Genomic DNA, 18322 nt, shown 5'->3' with positions numbered 1-18322 from the left:
TTTTTAAAAAAATAAAATAAAATAGAGTATATAAAAACTGTAAAAGGCAGCCTTGATGCTACTTGCTGTGTAGTTAGTTGGAGAATTAATGGCAGGCCAACATTTCACTTTATAGAAGAACAAGATGAAATCTTGGATCAGAGTAACTACAGTGTGTTCCACAACTGTGGACAGCTTAGTTTCTACTTCTTGTTTCTATAATAGGCTTGAGTAAATTTAAGGATGCTAACAGTCTCTCACTCGCTGATAAGAAAGCCTTCTTTAAAGTTTCTCAAGTTGATAATATTTTAGAGAAGTTATTATATGAAAGAAAAGTTAATGGGAAAAAAACTCAGTTCAGCCTACTTAATGTGTCTTTAAGTTAGAATACTGAAACTGCCACATGTTTTTTACTCAAGACTTTGATTTTTTTTTTTTTTTTTTTTTTTTTTTTTAAACCAAGGACTGAACTCAGGCCCTTGCGCTTGCCAGGCAAGTGCTTATTCTGCTGAGCTATCTCCCCAGTCCCTTGATTTATTTATAAATTGGAAGCATTAATATAATTCAGTGGAGTGATTCTAAGTTAACTGATATTAATGTTCTTAAGGCCACTGATGAAACCACAAAAATAAATGACATGTAATTTATGCAAAAATGAATCCGTTGAATATCTGTCAGTCAAACAGTTTGATGTATAATTGCGCTTACCTCATTCTTCACAGTAATACTGAATTACCACCCTTTTATTGGAGCAAATGAATAAGGTTGAAATTTGAATCTAGGGCGAAGGAGATGGCTCAGTAGAATAAGCACTTCCGTGGCAAGCTCAAAGCTCAGTTCAAGGCCCGGTTCTGCCAAAAAAAAAAAAGAAAGAAAAAAAAGAAAAAGAAATTTGAATCCAGTTTTTGATTTGGAACTCTGCACTTCATAGAAAGAGCTTTTCACTATGCATTTTCTAAATATATTGGATCTGTATTGAACTATAAATTCAAAACCATTTTTTAGAAGGTCTACCTTCCATGTTAGAGTACCAAATATATATGTAAAGATAATAGGTGCCATTACTTTAATACATGGTTTAAGTATGATATTGTATAACAAAAGCAGTGGTGATACTGGTTAAAAAACAAAACAAACATAAAGCTGTATTTACTAATTGAATCCTATGTGCAAAGGGAAGACTGACTATAAGTTGCTAACAATGAATGGCTTGTCATAATAAACGATAGTGTTTTTGATGTGAGGCAATCCTGGTTTGGATATGCTTCTGTTATTGACAGTGATCAAGTCACATGGCCTCTCTGATCTCTTGGGTTGTTTTTTGTTTGTTTGTTTGTTTTGTTTTTGTTTTAATGTTTCATTTATTTATTTTTTAATGATCACCTCAGCCCTGGGGGCGGGGCTGGCATGGCATGTGGTGCTGGGGGTCAAACCAAGGTCCCAGCATGCTTGCCTAAGCAGGCGCTTTAGACCACTGAGCTATCTCGCCAGCCCCTCTGATCTCTTGTTTATTCATTTCTAAAATGAAACAGTTTTAGTTCCCACCTCATATCTGTTTTCTTGTCTTTTCTTTTGACCCTTCTCCAAATCTGGGTCCACCTAAAGTTTCTTTTCATTAGCTTTATTACTGGCATCCTTGTACCTGTAATTACTGTAAGCTTGCTTTTTTAAAAAACATTCTGGGCAGTAACTATCATTGTTGAATAATTTCCTCAAAATATTTCACCAAAATAAGATTTATGTTCCTTTACTTTTTACTATATTACATCTTTTTTTTAATCAACTTTTATTTCCTCTCTTGATCAGAACTAATTTCAGGGCTGGCCAAATAGCTCAGTGGAGGAATGCATCTGCATAGGCACTATGCAGTGACTGGGGTTCGATCCTCACTGTGGCCTGCCAGACCCACCCCTGGGGCACAATGAGAGGATGATTGAGCCTGGGAGTGGTGGCATGCAACTGTAATCCCAGCACTTGGAAGACTGTAAACAAGACAATCACTACGAGTCCTATCTATGTAGTGAGACCCTGTACACCCTGCCCTAAATACAGAACTAATTTCATAAATAGTGCTACTAATCCTTCCTGTAATTTCCCGTCACATCGCCAGTGACACAAAAGGGCCTGCTTCTCAGTCATAGGCCATAAGTCTTGATTTGCTACATCACTAGATTTAGAGTAGAAAACCCAAAGACTATCAAGGTGTTTAGGGGAAAATCACAGAGTGCCCAGATCCACCCATGTGCATTTTCCTTCTAGCCTGGTAGAATATGTAGATGAAAAAACTTTTACAAATACCTGTTGTCAAAATGAAATCCATATATGTATGTGTATTTTTTTTTTTAAGTTTGTCTTACCTCACATAAGAGTAAGTCAGTATACATGGTTTTCTCTCCTTTTAGGTCACTAGATCTTAGAATAGTTTTGCTACTCTTAAGATTTTTGGTATTTCCATAATTTATCCTACTCAAAATGTACTTTTCCTCACTGGAGAAAGTCCTAGTCTCTTTTTCTTTCTTTCTTTTCTTTTCGGGGGGGGGGTGGTATCAGGTATTGAACTCAGTACCTTGCACTTGCCAGGCAAGCAGTTATTCCACTAAGCTATCTCCCCAGCACCCCCTAGTCATAGTCTTAAGAGAAAGAACATTTGAAGAAAGAATTGAGTAAAATACATTACTTTTTACTAGTGCTACCTAGTTTTATCAACTTAGAAAAAAATCACTTTGGTTGGAGATAATGGCTTCTATTCTTATCAAAATTGAAATTAATGTAGCATTTAAAAATCCTCTTTGAAATGAAAATAGGTGTTTTATAGCTATGAACATCCTAAATTTAAATTACACTTTTTGCTTACTATGTTTTCAGGTTGAACAGTTAACAAATAATCTGAAAGAAAAAACAGACAAGTGCAGTGAGCTTTTGCTGTCTAAAGAGCAACTTCAGAGAGATGTACAAGAGCGGAATGAAGAAATTGAGAAACTGGAGTTCAGAATAAGAGAACTGGAGCAAGCATTACTCGTTAGTGCAGATACTTTTCAAAAGGTATGACATTTATTTGAGTTGTTTTCATAAAGATTATGTTGATTATTTGTACAAGCATCCAGTCTTTAAAATAAAAAACTATATTGACATGTTATTACATAATATATGAATCTTTGTCTTTTTGACCTCATAAACCCTTTTTTACATTTCCAAATGTTGCTTATATGCTGCAATCCTGAGAATTGCTTACCAGAAGAATTAATTACCATCAATGATAGTTAAATGGACAATAGTTCAGGCTGATGTTTTGCCTCCAGCTCAGAAGTACTGAGATCCACCCCTGTGATTCTGCAGAAAACAAAGCCAAGTAAAAGAAGTGCCAGCAGGATAAGGATAGTGGGTTGCACCTGGGAATCACCTGCGTTTATCTGGATTTTAAATGTCAAAAGTTCTGTTCAAATTTATGGAAAATGCATTCAAGTTAGAGTATCTATAGCTTTTTGATTATTCATGAATATAGATTTTTTCTCTAAGTAAAAAATTGCTACTTGTCCGAACACCTCACACACATGCATGCTCAAACACAGTGGATAACCAGGACTTAGTGACTAAAATTTTAAGAAAATTCTTATATATTTAAAGGTAGAGGACAGAAGACAACTTGGAGCTGTAGAAGCTAAAGCAGAATTATCTTTAGAAGTACAGTTGCAGGCTGAACGAGATGCTATAGACAGAAAGGAAAAAGAGGTAAGGGGTTATTTTCAAAATGTGGTTTGAAGAATTTTAAATTGATTTCCTTGTAAATATCATTTGAATAGAATGAAGTTTATGACGTAAAATCATAAGTTGTGAAGACCTTAGAAAAGAAATTTGAGGGGTATAGCTCAGTGGTAGAGTGCTTGCCTAGAGTGCACAAGGTCCTGAGTTCAAATGCCAAAAACATGCATGTCAAGCACAAGGTCCAAAAAAAAGCATAACCTCCAAAAAACAAAAAAGAGAGAAAGAAAGAAATTTGAAGAGAAAAAAGACCAGTTTAGCAGATAAGGGTTGAATGAAGAGGAGAATGGAGAGGTACCGGAATGTTAAACCAAAGAGCTAGTACCTCTTTGTGAGTTAATGTTGCTCTGCTGTGAATTTCTTCTGTTGTTATTGTTGATATGGTGGTGGTTGTTGTCTTCAGAGCTATTAGCCTAAGAGAATTATAGTACTATTTCTGTAATATATGAAGCATGTTTTTGAAGGTTTTTGCAGTTTGTTTTTTGCTCTTTGAGATAGGATTTTTTTTTATGTGCCATTGTTTGGTGCCATTAGAGATAATGGTTGCAGTAAGAGGGGGTTGGGCCTGGTGGAGAAGATGCTACAGACATCTAGTAGAGGATGGGATGCTGCTAAACATTCTCCAGTGCACATAGCAAGCCTCCATAACAAAGAACTATTCATAGTATCCCAGTAGTGCTGAGGTGGAGAAATTCACATCTGGTAAGGAACAAGGGTTTCAGTCTACAGACTTAACACTGTTACTGGTTTTGACATAGCATTTCTTAATGTATCCCAGGCTGGCTGAGATTATGAGAGCCCCCAACCCCAGCCTTGTTATTAAAACAAATGGTAAATAATAAATAACCAGAGCTGGGTCTAACTCAGTAGTGGGACATTTGTTTAGCATGTACAGGACTGTGAGTTCAGTTTTCCCGCATCACCAAAATGGTGATAATAATAAAGTAACTGTATCAAGTTTTCCTGTGTTTTGGAAGGTTCCATCCCTTCCCCCACCCAAAAAAAAAACCATCTGGGCATCATGCTACATACCTGTAGTTGCAACTAACTGTTCCAGAGGCTCTGCTGGAAAAATAGCTGAGTCCAGGAATTCAAGGTCAGCCTAGATAACATAGCAGGATCTCATATTTAGACATTTATTGAGCTCTTACTACATGTAACACATTTTTGTCCAACTGTAAAACTAATACCAAGCTTCATGGAATCTGATGTGTAATTAGCAAGACATCCATATGAAAGAGAGAAAACATTCGACAAATAAAGCACAAATAGGTGCAAATTAATCTAGATAATCTAAATATAATAGGTAAATATGTTCATGTTCTTCTTGAAGGTTGTGACAGGCTCAATAATGAGACAGGTTGGAACTGAAACTATGGTCTGGTTGAATAAGAAGCAGCAATATCCCATATCATTATGGAGGGTAAAATTTCTAAGGTGCTATCTCAGATTCAGCTACTTAAACATGTTAGTGCTATAGACCACTTCAGTGTATACACGAATCACCCAGAGACTTTGTAAATATGCTGATCTTCAGCAGCATGCCATTCTGCATAGGGTTTTACATGCTGTGAGTTCTACTGTCCAGAGATGACACTTCATGTAACAAGGCTTTAGGTCACAGAGCTAAAAATTTGACTGCTACATATATATTAACAAGGTATTAAAAATCATATGATGTAGTGTAGCAGTTTTGAACTTAAGTTACAACATGTGTTGATTGTATTATTCCTTATCAAAAGTAGTTTTAGAAGATAGAAATAGATATGAATGCTGTTAGATAACTTTAAAGAAGCTATAATTATCATTGTTTTCAGCAAACTAACATAATTATATGTGCACAACCATTAAATGTATAAACTACAGGGTTTATTAATACCACTATTAGAGAAAAAAATGTGAAGTATCTTAGCCAGTAAGTAATTACTAGAATCAGGATAGATGATAGTATAGAATGGAAGACTCAAAGGTCAAAACTTCCCATTTTCACAAAGTAGCTTCACCACACACTGAGGCTTGGTTACTTCTCTTTGTGACTCCCTTTCTGGTCTCTAAGATGAGCATAATCATAGAACAGATCTCTTAACAAAGTTTATTAGAGGATTTTAAAAAATAATCACATGACGCACTCTTTACAGTGCATAGCAACAAATTATGAGCGATGGCTATTAGTACAGATACTTTTTTTTTTTTTAAATTGGCTAGGTCAGGCTGCCTTAAGGGTGGGTCTGGTAAGGCATGAGGAGCTGGGGATCGAACCGCAGTATCCTGCAACTGACTCTTTGCTTAAGCAGGCGCTTCAACAACTAAGCTAACCAGCTTAGTTAGGTCAGCAGGGGCCTAACCTCAGCAGGCCCCCCCTAAATTAAATTCAATTTTGGGGCTGGGAAGATGGCTCAGTAGAATAATCACTTGCCTGGCAAGCACAAGGGCCTGGATAACATAACTGTTTCACCAAAAAAAGAAAAAAAAATCTTATAAATTCAATTTTTTTTTTTTTTTGTGGTGGAAAGCAGAATTGTAAGAGTCTTTTTTTTTTTTTTTTTTCTTTTCTTTTTTTTTTGTGGAGTGGAAGGAAGGATCCTTCTTTTGCCACTGCCTGCTCCGCTCTCTGATGTATTTTCAGTATAGTACACTTTTTTTTTTTGTGGTGGTGGTGATGGTACCGGGGATTGAACTTGGGACCTTGTCCTTGCCAGGCAGGCACTTTGGCGCTATCTCCCCAGCCCTGTACTGATAGTATTTCTGTTTAAGAAATATTGGTCTGGACCAGGGAGATACCTCAGTAGAATAAGCGCCTACCTGGCAAGCGCAGGGTCCTGAGTTCAATCCCCAGTACCAAAAAATAAATATTATATCTGAGTTTTAAGGTCTTGCCTTGCCATGAAATAATTCTAATTATGGTTGGTATGTAAGCAGCACATGTCCCTTTTCAGCTTCTGAGGCAATAAAGGATTTATAAGCTACTTTGAGCCAGCTGCCTCTGAACACTGCTCTTGCATCTTAGGTTGCCTTTTAATGCAGCAATTTTGATCACCGGGTAAATGCAAATTTAGAAATCTATACATTAAATATTTACTAAGGAACTATAGGGCAGTGAGCTTAAATATTACTGTCCTTAGTAAAACCTGGTTTTTTTAATGTAACAAACTCTTAATAGTTATCATTAGGTTCAGTTTCTATGTAACTGTTAGAGATGGTGCTTTACCATTGTTAGTAATCGTCCATCTTCAGAAATTCACTAAATTTCTATTTTCCTACCTTACAGGAGCTGATTTTCTCTTAAAATTATATTATTAAATTAAAAAGTCCCTTTGATAGCAACTAAATTTAACATAAATTTAAGATATAGCATGTAAACTGCTTCCTACCTTCACTCTTCTGTGTCAGCTCAGCATCTTAGGTTGGAAAGAGCTCCTTGTGACTTTCCTTTAGATCTCCTCTCTGCCTTGGGAAAGCCAGTATCTAGCTTGAATTTATTTCTTTAACAATTTCTTCTGAATGTGTGATTACAGGAGTCAACCTCCATGTATGAAGGTTGACTCCTGTAATCCCTACACTTGGAAGGCTGAAGCAAGACGATTGCTACAAGTTCAAGGCCAGTCTGAACTACATAGTGAGACTGTTTCTCAAAAAAAAAAAAAAAAAAGACTGTGTAGTTTGAGCATGCCTAGAACTGTACAGGTATCAATTGGCTTAGTACATCGTTCTCCTGTGAGCCCATGATTTTCATGTTTCAAGCATACAAATTTAATAAAGCATTTATATAAACTTTTCTCTTTGATCATTTTGGCTTTAAAGATCACAAACTTAGAAGAACAATTAGAACAGTTTAGAGAAGAACTTGAAAATAAGAATGAAGAAGTTCAGCAACTACATATGCAATTAGAAATACAGAAAAAGGAATCTACTACCCGCCTACAAGAACTTCAACAAGAGAACAAATTATTTAAGGTAATTAATTTAGGAAAGACTTTTGCCTGTACATAAGTCATACTTTTCAAAGACCCAATCCAAAAAACGGGCATCTGAGATAAATACACATTTCTCAGATGAAGAAATGCAAATGGCAAATAAATTATATGAAAAAACATTCACATCATTGGTCATTCAAGAAATGCAAATTAAAACAACAATGAATTTCCATCTCACCCCAGAAAGAATGGCTGTCCTCCAGATGTGAACTAAGAAATGCTGGAGGGGTTGCAGGGAAAATGGAACCCTTCTCCACTGTTGGTGGGAGTGTAGACTGCTACAATCAGTATGGAAATCCAGTGTGGAGATTTCTTAGAAAGCTAGGATTGAAAGTACCATTCAATCCAGCTATTCTCCTTCTGAGTATTTTCCCAAAAGAACTGAAAACAGCATACCACAGTGATGTATGTGCGCCCATGTTTATAACAACACAATTTTTTTTATATTATTGAACTTTATGTACAAAATCATTTGATTTCAAATAAACATCTAATGTAAAAACAAACGTTCTTTTAAACTGAATTTTTTTACATCTACTGTACCATTCAAATGTTTTATCATCTTACATGATTTCTTCAAAATCCATTATCAAGGGTACATACAGAAAAACATTTTTTTATAAATAGAAACAAAGGGATTTTTTTCAGCTTTTATTATAAGATGACATAAAAAGTTTACTCAACAAAAGTAATTACTATTTGGGGGAGGGAATCACTAACTTTTGTGCAATTATAGCAACACAATTTGTAATACCTAAATCATGAAATAACCCAAATGCTCATCAACTGAAGAATGGATCAAAAAGATGTGTTTTTACACAATGGAGTATTACTGAGCTATAAAAAAAAAAAGATAAATTCAAGGTTTTTATAAATAAATGGATACAACTAGGGACCCTAAGTGAAGTCAATCAGACCTACATGTGCAAACATAATGTCTCGCTAGCATAAGAACTTGAAAGAGTAAATAAAATCTGAAAGGTACAATTGAAAATAAATAATAATAATACATAGTTTTTGTTTTGGTTTGTTTTGTTTTGCGGTACTGGGGATTGAACTCAGGACCCTGAGCTTGCCAGGCAAGCACTTATTATTCTACTGAGCTATCTCCCTGGCCCAGTAATACATAGTTTTGCTCTCATGGAACCTTAGTAAACATTTACGAAATTCATATGCTAAAAGATACCAGAAAGACATTAGCAGGTAAATAAATTTGTATTGGATTTTCTGCTCCACCTCAACATTTAAATTCATTGAAAATACTTTTTTGGTTTTTTATTAAAATATTTGAAGAATTATGCACTATATAACTTTTTCATACATTTTTCACTTTTATTATTTATTAATTTTTGGTTCATCATATTAATACAGTACTTCCCAGCCTATAATGAACAATAAAGCTTAGAATAGAATTATTATTCCTCTTCCTCCACCTCCACATAGATACTAATTGTTTTCATTTGTACATTATAGGTGCTATTTTTTTTTATGACTTAAACAATTTTCTGGAAATGACAGTGTAATATATCTGGTACCAACTGGCTATATAATCTTGTTGTGTTAGTTTATTGAGATTTGTTTATTCCTTATTTATTTGTTTACTGTCACTAGGATGAAATGGAGAAACTGGGACTTGCCATAAAGGAATCTGATACTATCTCTACACAGGACCAACATGTGTTATTTGGAAAATTTGCTCAAATGATACAGGAAAAAGAAGTAGAAATTGATCAATTAAATGAGCAAATTATAAAACTTCAGCACCAGCTTAAACTAACAACAGATAACAAGGTATATTTATTTCAAATTGGTTATTTACTGAAATTAATGTGAGCTGTAATTTTAAAAAGAAATGGTGATAATTCTCACTTTTCCATTGAATTTTAAAAAACATTTTATTTCTCTTTTACTCATTAGGTTTAATTAAGATACATTAGCTTAAATTATGTATATTTTTGTTCATTTATAATATTCTCAAAAGGTGTATTTAATATTTTCCAGGAAAGCTGTCTCGGATTTCATGATATCCTAACAAAATCTATGAAAAATTCTTCCATTTAATATGTATCACCTTTGGGTGCCACCCATTCTAGACATTATTTCAGTACTTTATCCCTGAGCTGGGTATGGTAGTGTATTCCTATAACCCCAGCACTGTAGGAGGTTGAGGCAGGAGGATCACAAGCTAAAACCCAGACTGGTCAGTTTAGTGAATTAACAAGACCTGTCTCCAAAAAATAACCATAACCATACCATGTTATACAGTACCATACCGTACCGCACTGCACCGCACCATACTGTACCCTACTGTACCATACTATACCAGAGTGGAATAGAGCTCAATGCAAAAGCCCTGGGTTTTTTCAGGTACTTCAAAGGGGAAAAATACCTTCATTCTTTTCAACAGAATGTATTATTTTTTCCTAATAAGAGGTTAAGTCCTAAAATCATGAACTGAATCTAACAGAGCTTCCAGAAGGAAGTTCTTAGGATACGATGTGGGGGTGCTTGTCTGTATTGGAAGTAACATGCAGTGTCTGAGAAATACAAAACTGCTTTTGTTCTAGATCTTCTCTTTAAGCCAGGCATGGTGGCACATTATATATCCCAGTACTTGGGAGGCTGAGGCAAGATCACCACAACTGCAAGGCCAGTCTGAACTGCATAGTGAGACCCTATCTCAAAAAATAAAACAAAAATCTCTCGGGGTCCTGCTATAAAATAAATTTTCCAAGATATAAATTCATATAACTATTTCTTTTTTCATTAACTAATAGGTTATTGAAGAAAAAAATGAACTCATAAGGGATCTTGAAACTCAAGTAGAATGTTTGTTGAGTGATCAAGAATGTGTGAAGAGAAATAGAGAAGAAGAAATAGATAAGCTCAATGAAGTGATTGAAAAACTTCAACAAGAATTGGCAAATATTGAACAGAAGACTTCAGTGTGTGCTAATTCCCTTCCAGAAGAAGCAGACAGTTTAAAACATCAGTTGGATAAAGTTATAGCTGAAAAACTGGCTTTGGAACAGCAGGTGGAAACCACTAATGAAGAAATGGCCTTTACAAAAAATGTACTTAAGGAAACCAATTATAAAATGAATCTACTAACACAAGAATTGTGCAGCTTAAAGAGAGGATGTGAAAATAAGGAGGAAACCCAAAATGTACCAGAGAAAAGTGTTACTATGGCTCTAGATGACCTCAGCAAGGACAAACCTGAGCTGGAAGTAGTCACTACTGAGAATGGTTTTAATCCCCTAGAAAATCAGGTTTACCTCCCGTCTTTTGAAGAAAGCACCAGTGTTTCCAGAAGTATGGAAACCAAGTTGCTACAACTTGAGAGCTCTGTTAGTACAAAGGATTTAGAACTTATCCAGTGTTATAAGCAAATAAAAGACATGCAAGAGCAAGGCCAATCTGAAACAGAAATGCTTCAAAAAAGGATTTTAAACCTACAGAAAATACTTGAGGAGAAAGTAGCTGCTGCTCTTGTGAGTCAGGCCCAGCTTGAGGCAGTTCAGGAATGTGTAAAGTTCTATCGGGATAAGCAAACAATTTCAGCCGAACCTGAAAGGACTAGTATACAGAATTTGGATCAAATACTGGAAAATAAGCTAGAATCAGATGTGTCCAGATTGACCCTGAGAATATCAGAATTAGAAAGCCAGGTGGTTTCAATGCATAGCAGTTTGATTTCAGAAAAAAAACAAGTAGAAATGGCAGAGAAAAATGCTTTGGAGAAAGAAAAGAGATTGCTAGAACTGCAGAAGCTTTTGGAGGACAATAAGAAAAAACAGGAAGAGAAAGAAAGAAAAAGAAGCCCTCAAGAATTTGAAGTCCTCAAGGTTAGTTTTGTAATTGATTTTTTCACCTATCCTGAGAAACTTTTTCCTCTGTTCATTATATACTGAGTCCTAATTTACTAAAGTAAGTATGGTGTTGTGTTTCTACCTAGCAAATTGTACATAACAGGATTTTATTAAAATATTATACTGGGCCAGCCAGATAGCTCAGTGGACTAAAGTGCCTGTTTAGGCAGAGTGCAGGGACCAGAGTTCAATCCCCAGCATGCCATGCTGACCCCACCGCCAGGGTCTGAGATGATGGTTGAGACTGGGCATGGTGGTGAGTGCCTTTAATCCCAACGCTTGGGAGGCTGAAAACAAGGATCTCTATGAGTACTAAATACACGGTAAAAAATTAATAAATAAAAAATATATACTGTTCCTAAAAGAAAAACTTCAAACTAAATTAACAGAATTTATTTGGGCAAAGAGTGATTCATGAATTATGCTGCACTGAGACCCAGAAAATGTTGAAATAGTTTCACTCTGAAACATTGGTCAGTGAGTATTTATAGACAGATCTCCAGATAGCATATGAGAATGGCTTTACTGCTTATGACTAGGCCTGGTTTGGATGTGATTTGATCAGTTGGTTGCCTGTGATTAGTTGAAGCAGAGCTGTTTGTTGTCAGCTGAAACTTGGCTGTTTATTCTAATCCTAGGGTAGGTTTTTGCTTATATGCTGGGTTTGATTACAGGAATTGAAGATACAGAAACAAGCCAAATTTAACACAAAGTAGTGATATTATCACTAAAGGAGTGGATACAAACTATACTTCATGCCTTCAAACAATATGTATTCCATTTAGCATGGTTATTAATTAGAACTGTGGGAAGGGTAAATTCATTTTATCAAATGATCTCTAAGAGGTCATTTCGTGTGGGGTTTCCCCCCCCCTTTATTTCCCTTTAAAATATACATGTGAAGTCATTATCCCTTTTACATAATGAAAAATACCAAAATCTATTACTATTTACTGAATTAATGTCTGACAAGTCTTTAGTTTTTGCAGATTTAATGCCTGATAATAGATGTCACCTTCTTCAGCAGTTTGTAATTGACCTGTATAAGTCTACTTACATAAAGATAGGAAGTTGCAGTTATTTTTTACTATATAACAGATATGACAAGAACTTTAAATTCTCATTTTACAGATTTAAAATTTTAAGTGTGAAGTCTTAGCTGAGCACTAGGAAATTATCTTAGGATTTTATAATTATATTCATATGACAGTAATCCTATTTACTAGGCTTTTTCCTCTTAATTATTTGGACTACATTTCTTTGTAATAAATATAATACTAGTGACTTCCCATGTATATTTTCTAAGAAATAACTCTTTCATTACCTCTGGTATCCTTTAAGGAAAGTGGTACAAATATGAAACTTTTGACTGTAATTTATAAATTTTTATTATATTATGACGGTTCTCAAAAAGTGACCATTTGAAAAAAAAAAAGTGACCATTTGTTGAAAAGAGCACTGACCATTTCCATCCCTTTCATCTGTAGACAGGCATTCCTGGAAAGGCTCCATTAAAATGTGTAAGTCCCATGAACTTAGCTATAATTCTTTTATAATGATATGTTTCTTATATTTTCTACTACCATTCAGACTACTACAGAGGTAATTCATACCAGTGAAGAAAGTGGACTTTTTGATGAACTTGAGGATTTTAGAACTGAGTCAATGGGTACCAGCAAAGAACTTGCCAGTTACAAAGAGAAAGTGGAAAAACTTCAAGAAGAGCTTTTGGTAAGAAAAGTAACATGGTCATAATTCATTTATTTTTATCTATCTTAATTTCCTTCTATATAAACAGACTCAGATCCATAACTTAAAAGCTACAGGGCTGGGAGATAGCTTGGTGACTTTAAGTATCTGCATGGCAAGCACAAGGTCCTGAGTTCAATCCCTACTACCACATGCCATGACGGCCCAAAACTAGACATGGTGGCACACCCCTGGAATCTCAGCACTGGGCAGGTTGAGACAGGAGGCTCATTACAAGTCTGAACTACGGAGCAAGACCCTGTATCAAAATAAATAATAAATAAACATTACATAAAAAAAGGTTATGTAATAAAGAATTATTTAGCAACTAGCAAAAAAAAAAAAAGGTTATATAGGTTTAATAAAAAATTCGTTGTCACCAATTTCTTTACCAATAATTTCTTTGCTTGGTTTTCCTGAGAAACTTTTTTAGGAAGATGCTTTGATCTGTAGTTCATTAGCAAAGGTTGAAAAAGGTATTAAAGAGGACTATAAATCTAATAGGAACTAAAAGTAGATTATTTCTTTCTGTAGTAATGGTAACCTAGAGCCGTACATACTACTCTTCCTTTCCCCTACATTTTTAAAAAAACATTTATTTATTTGTTTGTTTGTTTGTTTTGCTACACAGCTCAGACTCATAGTGATCCTCCTGTCTGATTCTCCCCAGTGCTAAGATTTCAGGCGTGCACCACCACACCCTGTTTCAGTGGCCGGCCAGCAGAGCACACCTGGGGTTGAGGGCTGGCGTGGCATGTGCACATGCAGTATCAGCGCTGAACCTGGGTCCTTGTGCTTGCCAGGCAGGCGCTTAGACTGCCAAGCTATCTCCCCAGGCCCTTTCCCCTACTTCTAAAAAGTTCTATGTTTGATTTACAAAAATTTTAACTAAATTCTCTACTGTTTTACTCATGTTTTAGGTAAAAGAAGTAAGTATGGCATCTCTTCAGAAAGATTTAAGCCAAGTCAGGGATCAGCTCAGAGAGGCAGAAGATAAATTATCCCACTTAGTACTAAAAGGAGATAAGACTGAGGTACAGGAAAACAGAGAGATCTGCGTAATCAAGCCACCTCCCATTAAAGTGACTGAAAGCGCTACATCCCAGACGGAGGGGGCTCTTACGGTCCACTGCAGCAGTCAGACTCCACAGATTCTTGTTAGAAACGCAGGAATTCAGATTGATGTACAAAATGAATGTTCTTCAGAAGAAGTCACTGAAATAATCAGTCAGTTTACTGAGAAAATTGAGCAGATGCAAGAATTACATGCTGCTGAAATTTTGGATATGGAATCTAGACATATTTCAGAAACCGAGACTTTGAAGAGGGAACACTATGTTGCTGTTCAGTTACTAACAGAGGAATGTGGGACTTTGAAGGCAGTGATACAGTGTCTGAGATCTAAAGAGGTATTTGAGTTTTTTTCTTCTATGATTTTTCTGTGCTTTTATATTTTTTAAGAAAAATTTGAAAAGTGTGGAAAGTACCTCTTTTTCATAGTACTAATTCTTCCTGTTATGTGGGGTTAGATAATAAAGTCCCTGTGTGCAGTTGGATGCTGTGACAAGTAAAACAGATTAGTTGACTTCTTTTTTTGCAGCATTAAAAACAACAGAACACTTCATTGGGCCCTATTTTTTATTAAAGCAAAAACTTGTTTTGTTTTGTTTTGTTTTCTCTAATTAGGGGTCTTCAGTTCATTCTAATACTTACCAAACTAGAGAAATATGTTCCAGTGGTAAGTAATATACATTTCTCAAATGATTATAGTATTTATTTTAAAAATGTTATTTTTATTGAGAGTGTGGTCTCTTTTATATAATAAGTGATCGTTTTATTTTAGATTCTGGATCAGACTGGGGTCATGGAATTTATCTTACACAAAGTCAGGGATTCGACACAGCATCAGAAAACAGAGAAGAAGTTGAAGGTTCGACAGATTCATTTCCAAAGAAAATAAAGGTACTAAAAGATAGATATTTTTTAATAAACTTAGCTGATACTGTTTTTATATTGAACATTACTTAGAGTTACTTAGTAACCCTCTCTGAAGAAAAAATTGTATGGCTTGATCCTTGAAAATCTGTTTCATTTTATTTCCATATTTCACAGATAATAAAGTACAGTATATTTAATTATGTGTATAAACATAATTTAAAAGTAATTTTTACTCCCGATGTTTTTGTCAAAGTTATTTAAAGCACTAGAAGTTTTCCCCACATCATTGCTGTTGTCACATTAGTGGCTAATTGTTAAAGTTAGGAAGGGCCCCTTAGCTGCATAGAAGAATCCTAGAGACAACAGCAGTGGGAGGTGCTAGGCAGCCTATTGGGACTAGCTTAGCCCTCAACAAAAAGAAGGTATTTCAGTAGAGGTGGACTGGAATTTCCTCTCTGGAATAGATTTTCTAAATCAGTCTAGCTGGATATATCTATTTTGGTTAAAATTTATGTTTCTTTATATATGGAAATTTTTCATCTTTGAAGAAGTTGTCATACTTCTGGCTTTTATTTCTAGGGATTGCTGAGAGCTGTTCATAACGAGGGCATGCAAGTGCTTTCTCTCTCAGAGTCGCCTTATGGTGATGGAGAAGACCATTCTGTTCAACAAGCTTCAGAATCCTGGCTAGAAGAGAGAAAAGCATACCTTACTACAATCTCATCGCTTAAGGATTTAATTACCAAAATGGAAGTGCAGAGAGAAGCAGAGGTACCCAAAGAATATTATGCTTCTAAATAGCTTTATGTGGTTTCTAATAGCAGTAATACACTTTATAAGTTATCTTTTATGTTTTCATATGAATTGATGTTTTTTCCCACTTACAATTGCATTTGCTTTTTGACTTTAATATTTGAGTTACTAAAAAAAATTATTATTTGAGTCACTTAATATTTTTATGATGTTTTTGAAACATTCTTATTTGAACAGTAACTTTTGTTATTTGTACTCTCCTAGGTTTATGATGATTCTCAGCCTCCTGAGAGTGTCTCAGACTGGCGAGGTGACCTTTTGCTTGCCCTGCAACATGTTTTTCTAAAAGAACGCAACATTTTACTGGCCACATTTCAGACTGAACTGGCAGCTCTAGGTATCAGAGATGCAGTTGGATTACTGAGCTGTTTGGAACAGAGAATACAGGAACAGGTAGCAAAATGAAACTTCATTTTAGAAGATACTTATAAATAATAATAGGGTATCAGTTACTGATTTTAAAGTCTTCATTTAAGTAACAGGATCACTAAGAAATTTAGGAGAAAAAAGTACTGTCTTAGATCTTATGTTATAAAGAAGGAAAGACTGAAAACTAATGAGCTGATCATGAAATTTAGAAAGAGCAACCAAGTAAACCTAGAGAAATATGGAAAGATAGTTCACAAGAGTCATGATGTATAGCATTGTCATCACTCTTAGAGGAAATGCACTGGTAAGACCTGTAAGCCTAAGGTCCAACATTCTCATCACTCAGTCCAAATATGACCTTGTTCTCTGTGAAGTTTTGTCTTAATATATATTTGTTTATTGCATGTTACTGTATATTATTGATTCATTAATGTTGAACATGATCAGCAGCAATATAACTCATGCCTGAAAGAAGTTTATCTAGCATACATTTTCTCCTTAAGATGCTTCCCAGCCTGAACAGACAGGGGTGGGGACTTATGCCTGTAATCCCAGCACTTGGGAGACTGAGGCCTAAAGGTGATTGTGAGTTCAAGGCCATGCTTGAACAAAGCCAAATGAAGTCAAAGCCAGTCTGAACTCCATAGTGAGATCTTGTCTCAGAAAAGCAAATCACTAAACAGACCAGGAAATCACACAGAATAAGCACAAAACTGAATAAAATAAAAAGGGACATTTGTGCACAGTTTGAGAGCCGAAACAAGAAGACAGAGTATCTCTTTGACGTGAGTTGAAAACATATGCATGAAGCAGTTTTAAATTTTTCTGTACATGTGTGAATTGCAGTGAAAGAAACTCAGTTGGGTACTGCAGGTACACTTTAGTGGGTAATCAAATCTGCAAGTAAAGAGTCTGCATGGTAAAGGTTGACTACAACAAAAATGTTAATGAGGCCAGGGCAGTACTGTACACTGCAGTATATACAGGTAAAGAGTTTATAACAGATCTTCACATAATTTGGATAAGAAAAATAATTTTTTTTTCTAGTACAGGGACTGTAGGGTCTCACTACCTAATCCAATTCATAGTGATTCTCCAGTTTTCAGCCTCCCAAATGCTGGGATTACAGCGTGTGCCACCGTGCCCAGTCTCAGCCGCCATCTCCATGCGCCCCTGGGGCGGAGCTGGCATGGCAGACCTGGATCAAATCCCAGCCACTGCATTCTGCCTAAGCAGGTGCTTTAGTCCGCTGAGCTATCTGGCTGGCCCCAAAAATAATGAAATTTTTAAAATAAAATTTAGAATGTATGTCAAATGCATTCTTTGGACTTATTAATTTTATTATCTTTATAACTCTTCATTTGATTTTTTTTCATTTTCCTTTGTTACAGTGTATTCAACATCAAGCAGCTATGGAATGTGTTCAAAAAGCAGACAGAAGGAGTTTGTTGTCTGAAATTCAAGTATTACGTGCCCAAATAAATGGTAGGAAAATGACCCTGAAAAGAGAGCAGGAGAGTGATAAACCTGGCCAAGGTAGGTTATATGACAAGCTCATATGGTTACTCAAGTGGCTGAAAATATTTATTTCCTTTATTATTGTTATTCAGTTAAAACACATTTATTCTTGGTCATATTCTCATAACACTAAAAAAATAATCTGTATTAATTACTGTAGGGCTTAGAAAACTGTCAAATTGATTAGTAGCATCTAATTAAAAATAGACCTTTCATGAAGGCCATTAAATTCATTATTTTTTGTTTCAAGCTAGGTTGGTAACTCCTTTCTATACTACAGAGCAAACTCTTGATACCCTCAGCATATTTTGTTTAGCTGTCCTAAAAGGTACCCTACCTTAAGGAAATTGC

At 35.4% G+C, this 18322-nt stretch overlaps 1 protein-coding gene across 7 annotated transcripts in view; it reads left to right on the top strand.

Annotated features, from left to right (window-relative positions):
* Window positions 1–18322, top strand: part of Akap9 (A-kinase anchoring protein 9) — a 207436-nt gene that overhangs the window by 167981 nt on the left and 21133 nt on the right. For 4 of the 7 annotated variants that reach the window (XM_023706541.1, XM_023706537.1, XM_023706536.1 and 1 more), the window contains 12 exons: window positions 2845–3021; window positions 3604–3708; window positions 7540–7692; window positions 9324–9503; window positions 10490–11560; window positions 13175–13315; window positions 14254–14742; window positions 15020–15071; window positions 15177–15295; window positions 15851–16042; window positions 16289–16477; window positions 17845–17989. In XM_023706541.1, the coding sequence (XP_023562309.1) occupies window positions 2845–3021; window positions 3604–3708; window positions 7540–7692; window positions 9324–9503; window positions 10490–11560; window positions 13175–13315; window positions 14254–14742; window positions 15020–15071; window positions 15177–15295; window positions 15851–16042; window positions 16289–16477; window positions 17845–17989 (3013 nt within the window). Of the gene's footprint in view, window positions 1–2844; window positions 3022–3603; window positions 3709–7539; window positions 7693–9323; window positions 9504–10489; window positions 11561–13174; window positions 13325–14253; window positions 14743–15019; window positions 15072–15176; window positions 15296–15850; window positions 16043–16288; window positions 16478–17844; window positions 17990–18322 lie in introns of all 7 variants that reach the window. The other 3 variants (XM_023706538.1, XM_023706540.1, XM_023706539.1) reach the window with 3 other exon arrangements.

The sequence above is a fragment of the Octodon degus genome, unplaced genomic scaffold, assembly GCF_000260255.1.
Source record: "Octodon degus isolate 3935 unplaced genomic scaffold, OctDeg1.0 scaffold00262, whole genome shotgun sequence".
Taxonomy (NCBI): domain Eukaryota; kingdom Metazoa; phylum Chordata; class Mammalia; order Rodentia; family Octodontidae; genus Octodon; species Octodon degus.
The sequence above is the reverse complement of the archived record's forward strand: the minus strand, read 5'-3'. Positions and strand labels throughout refer to the sequence as shown.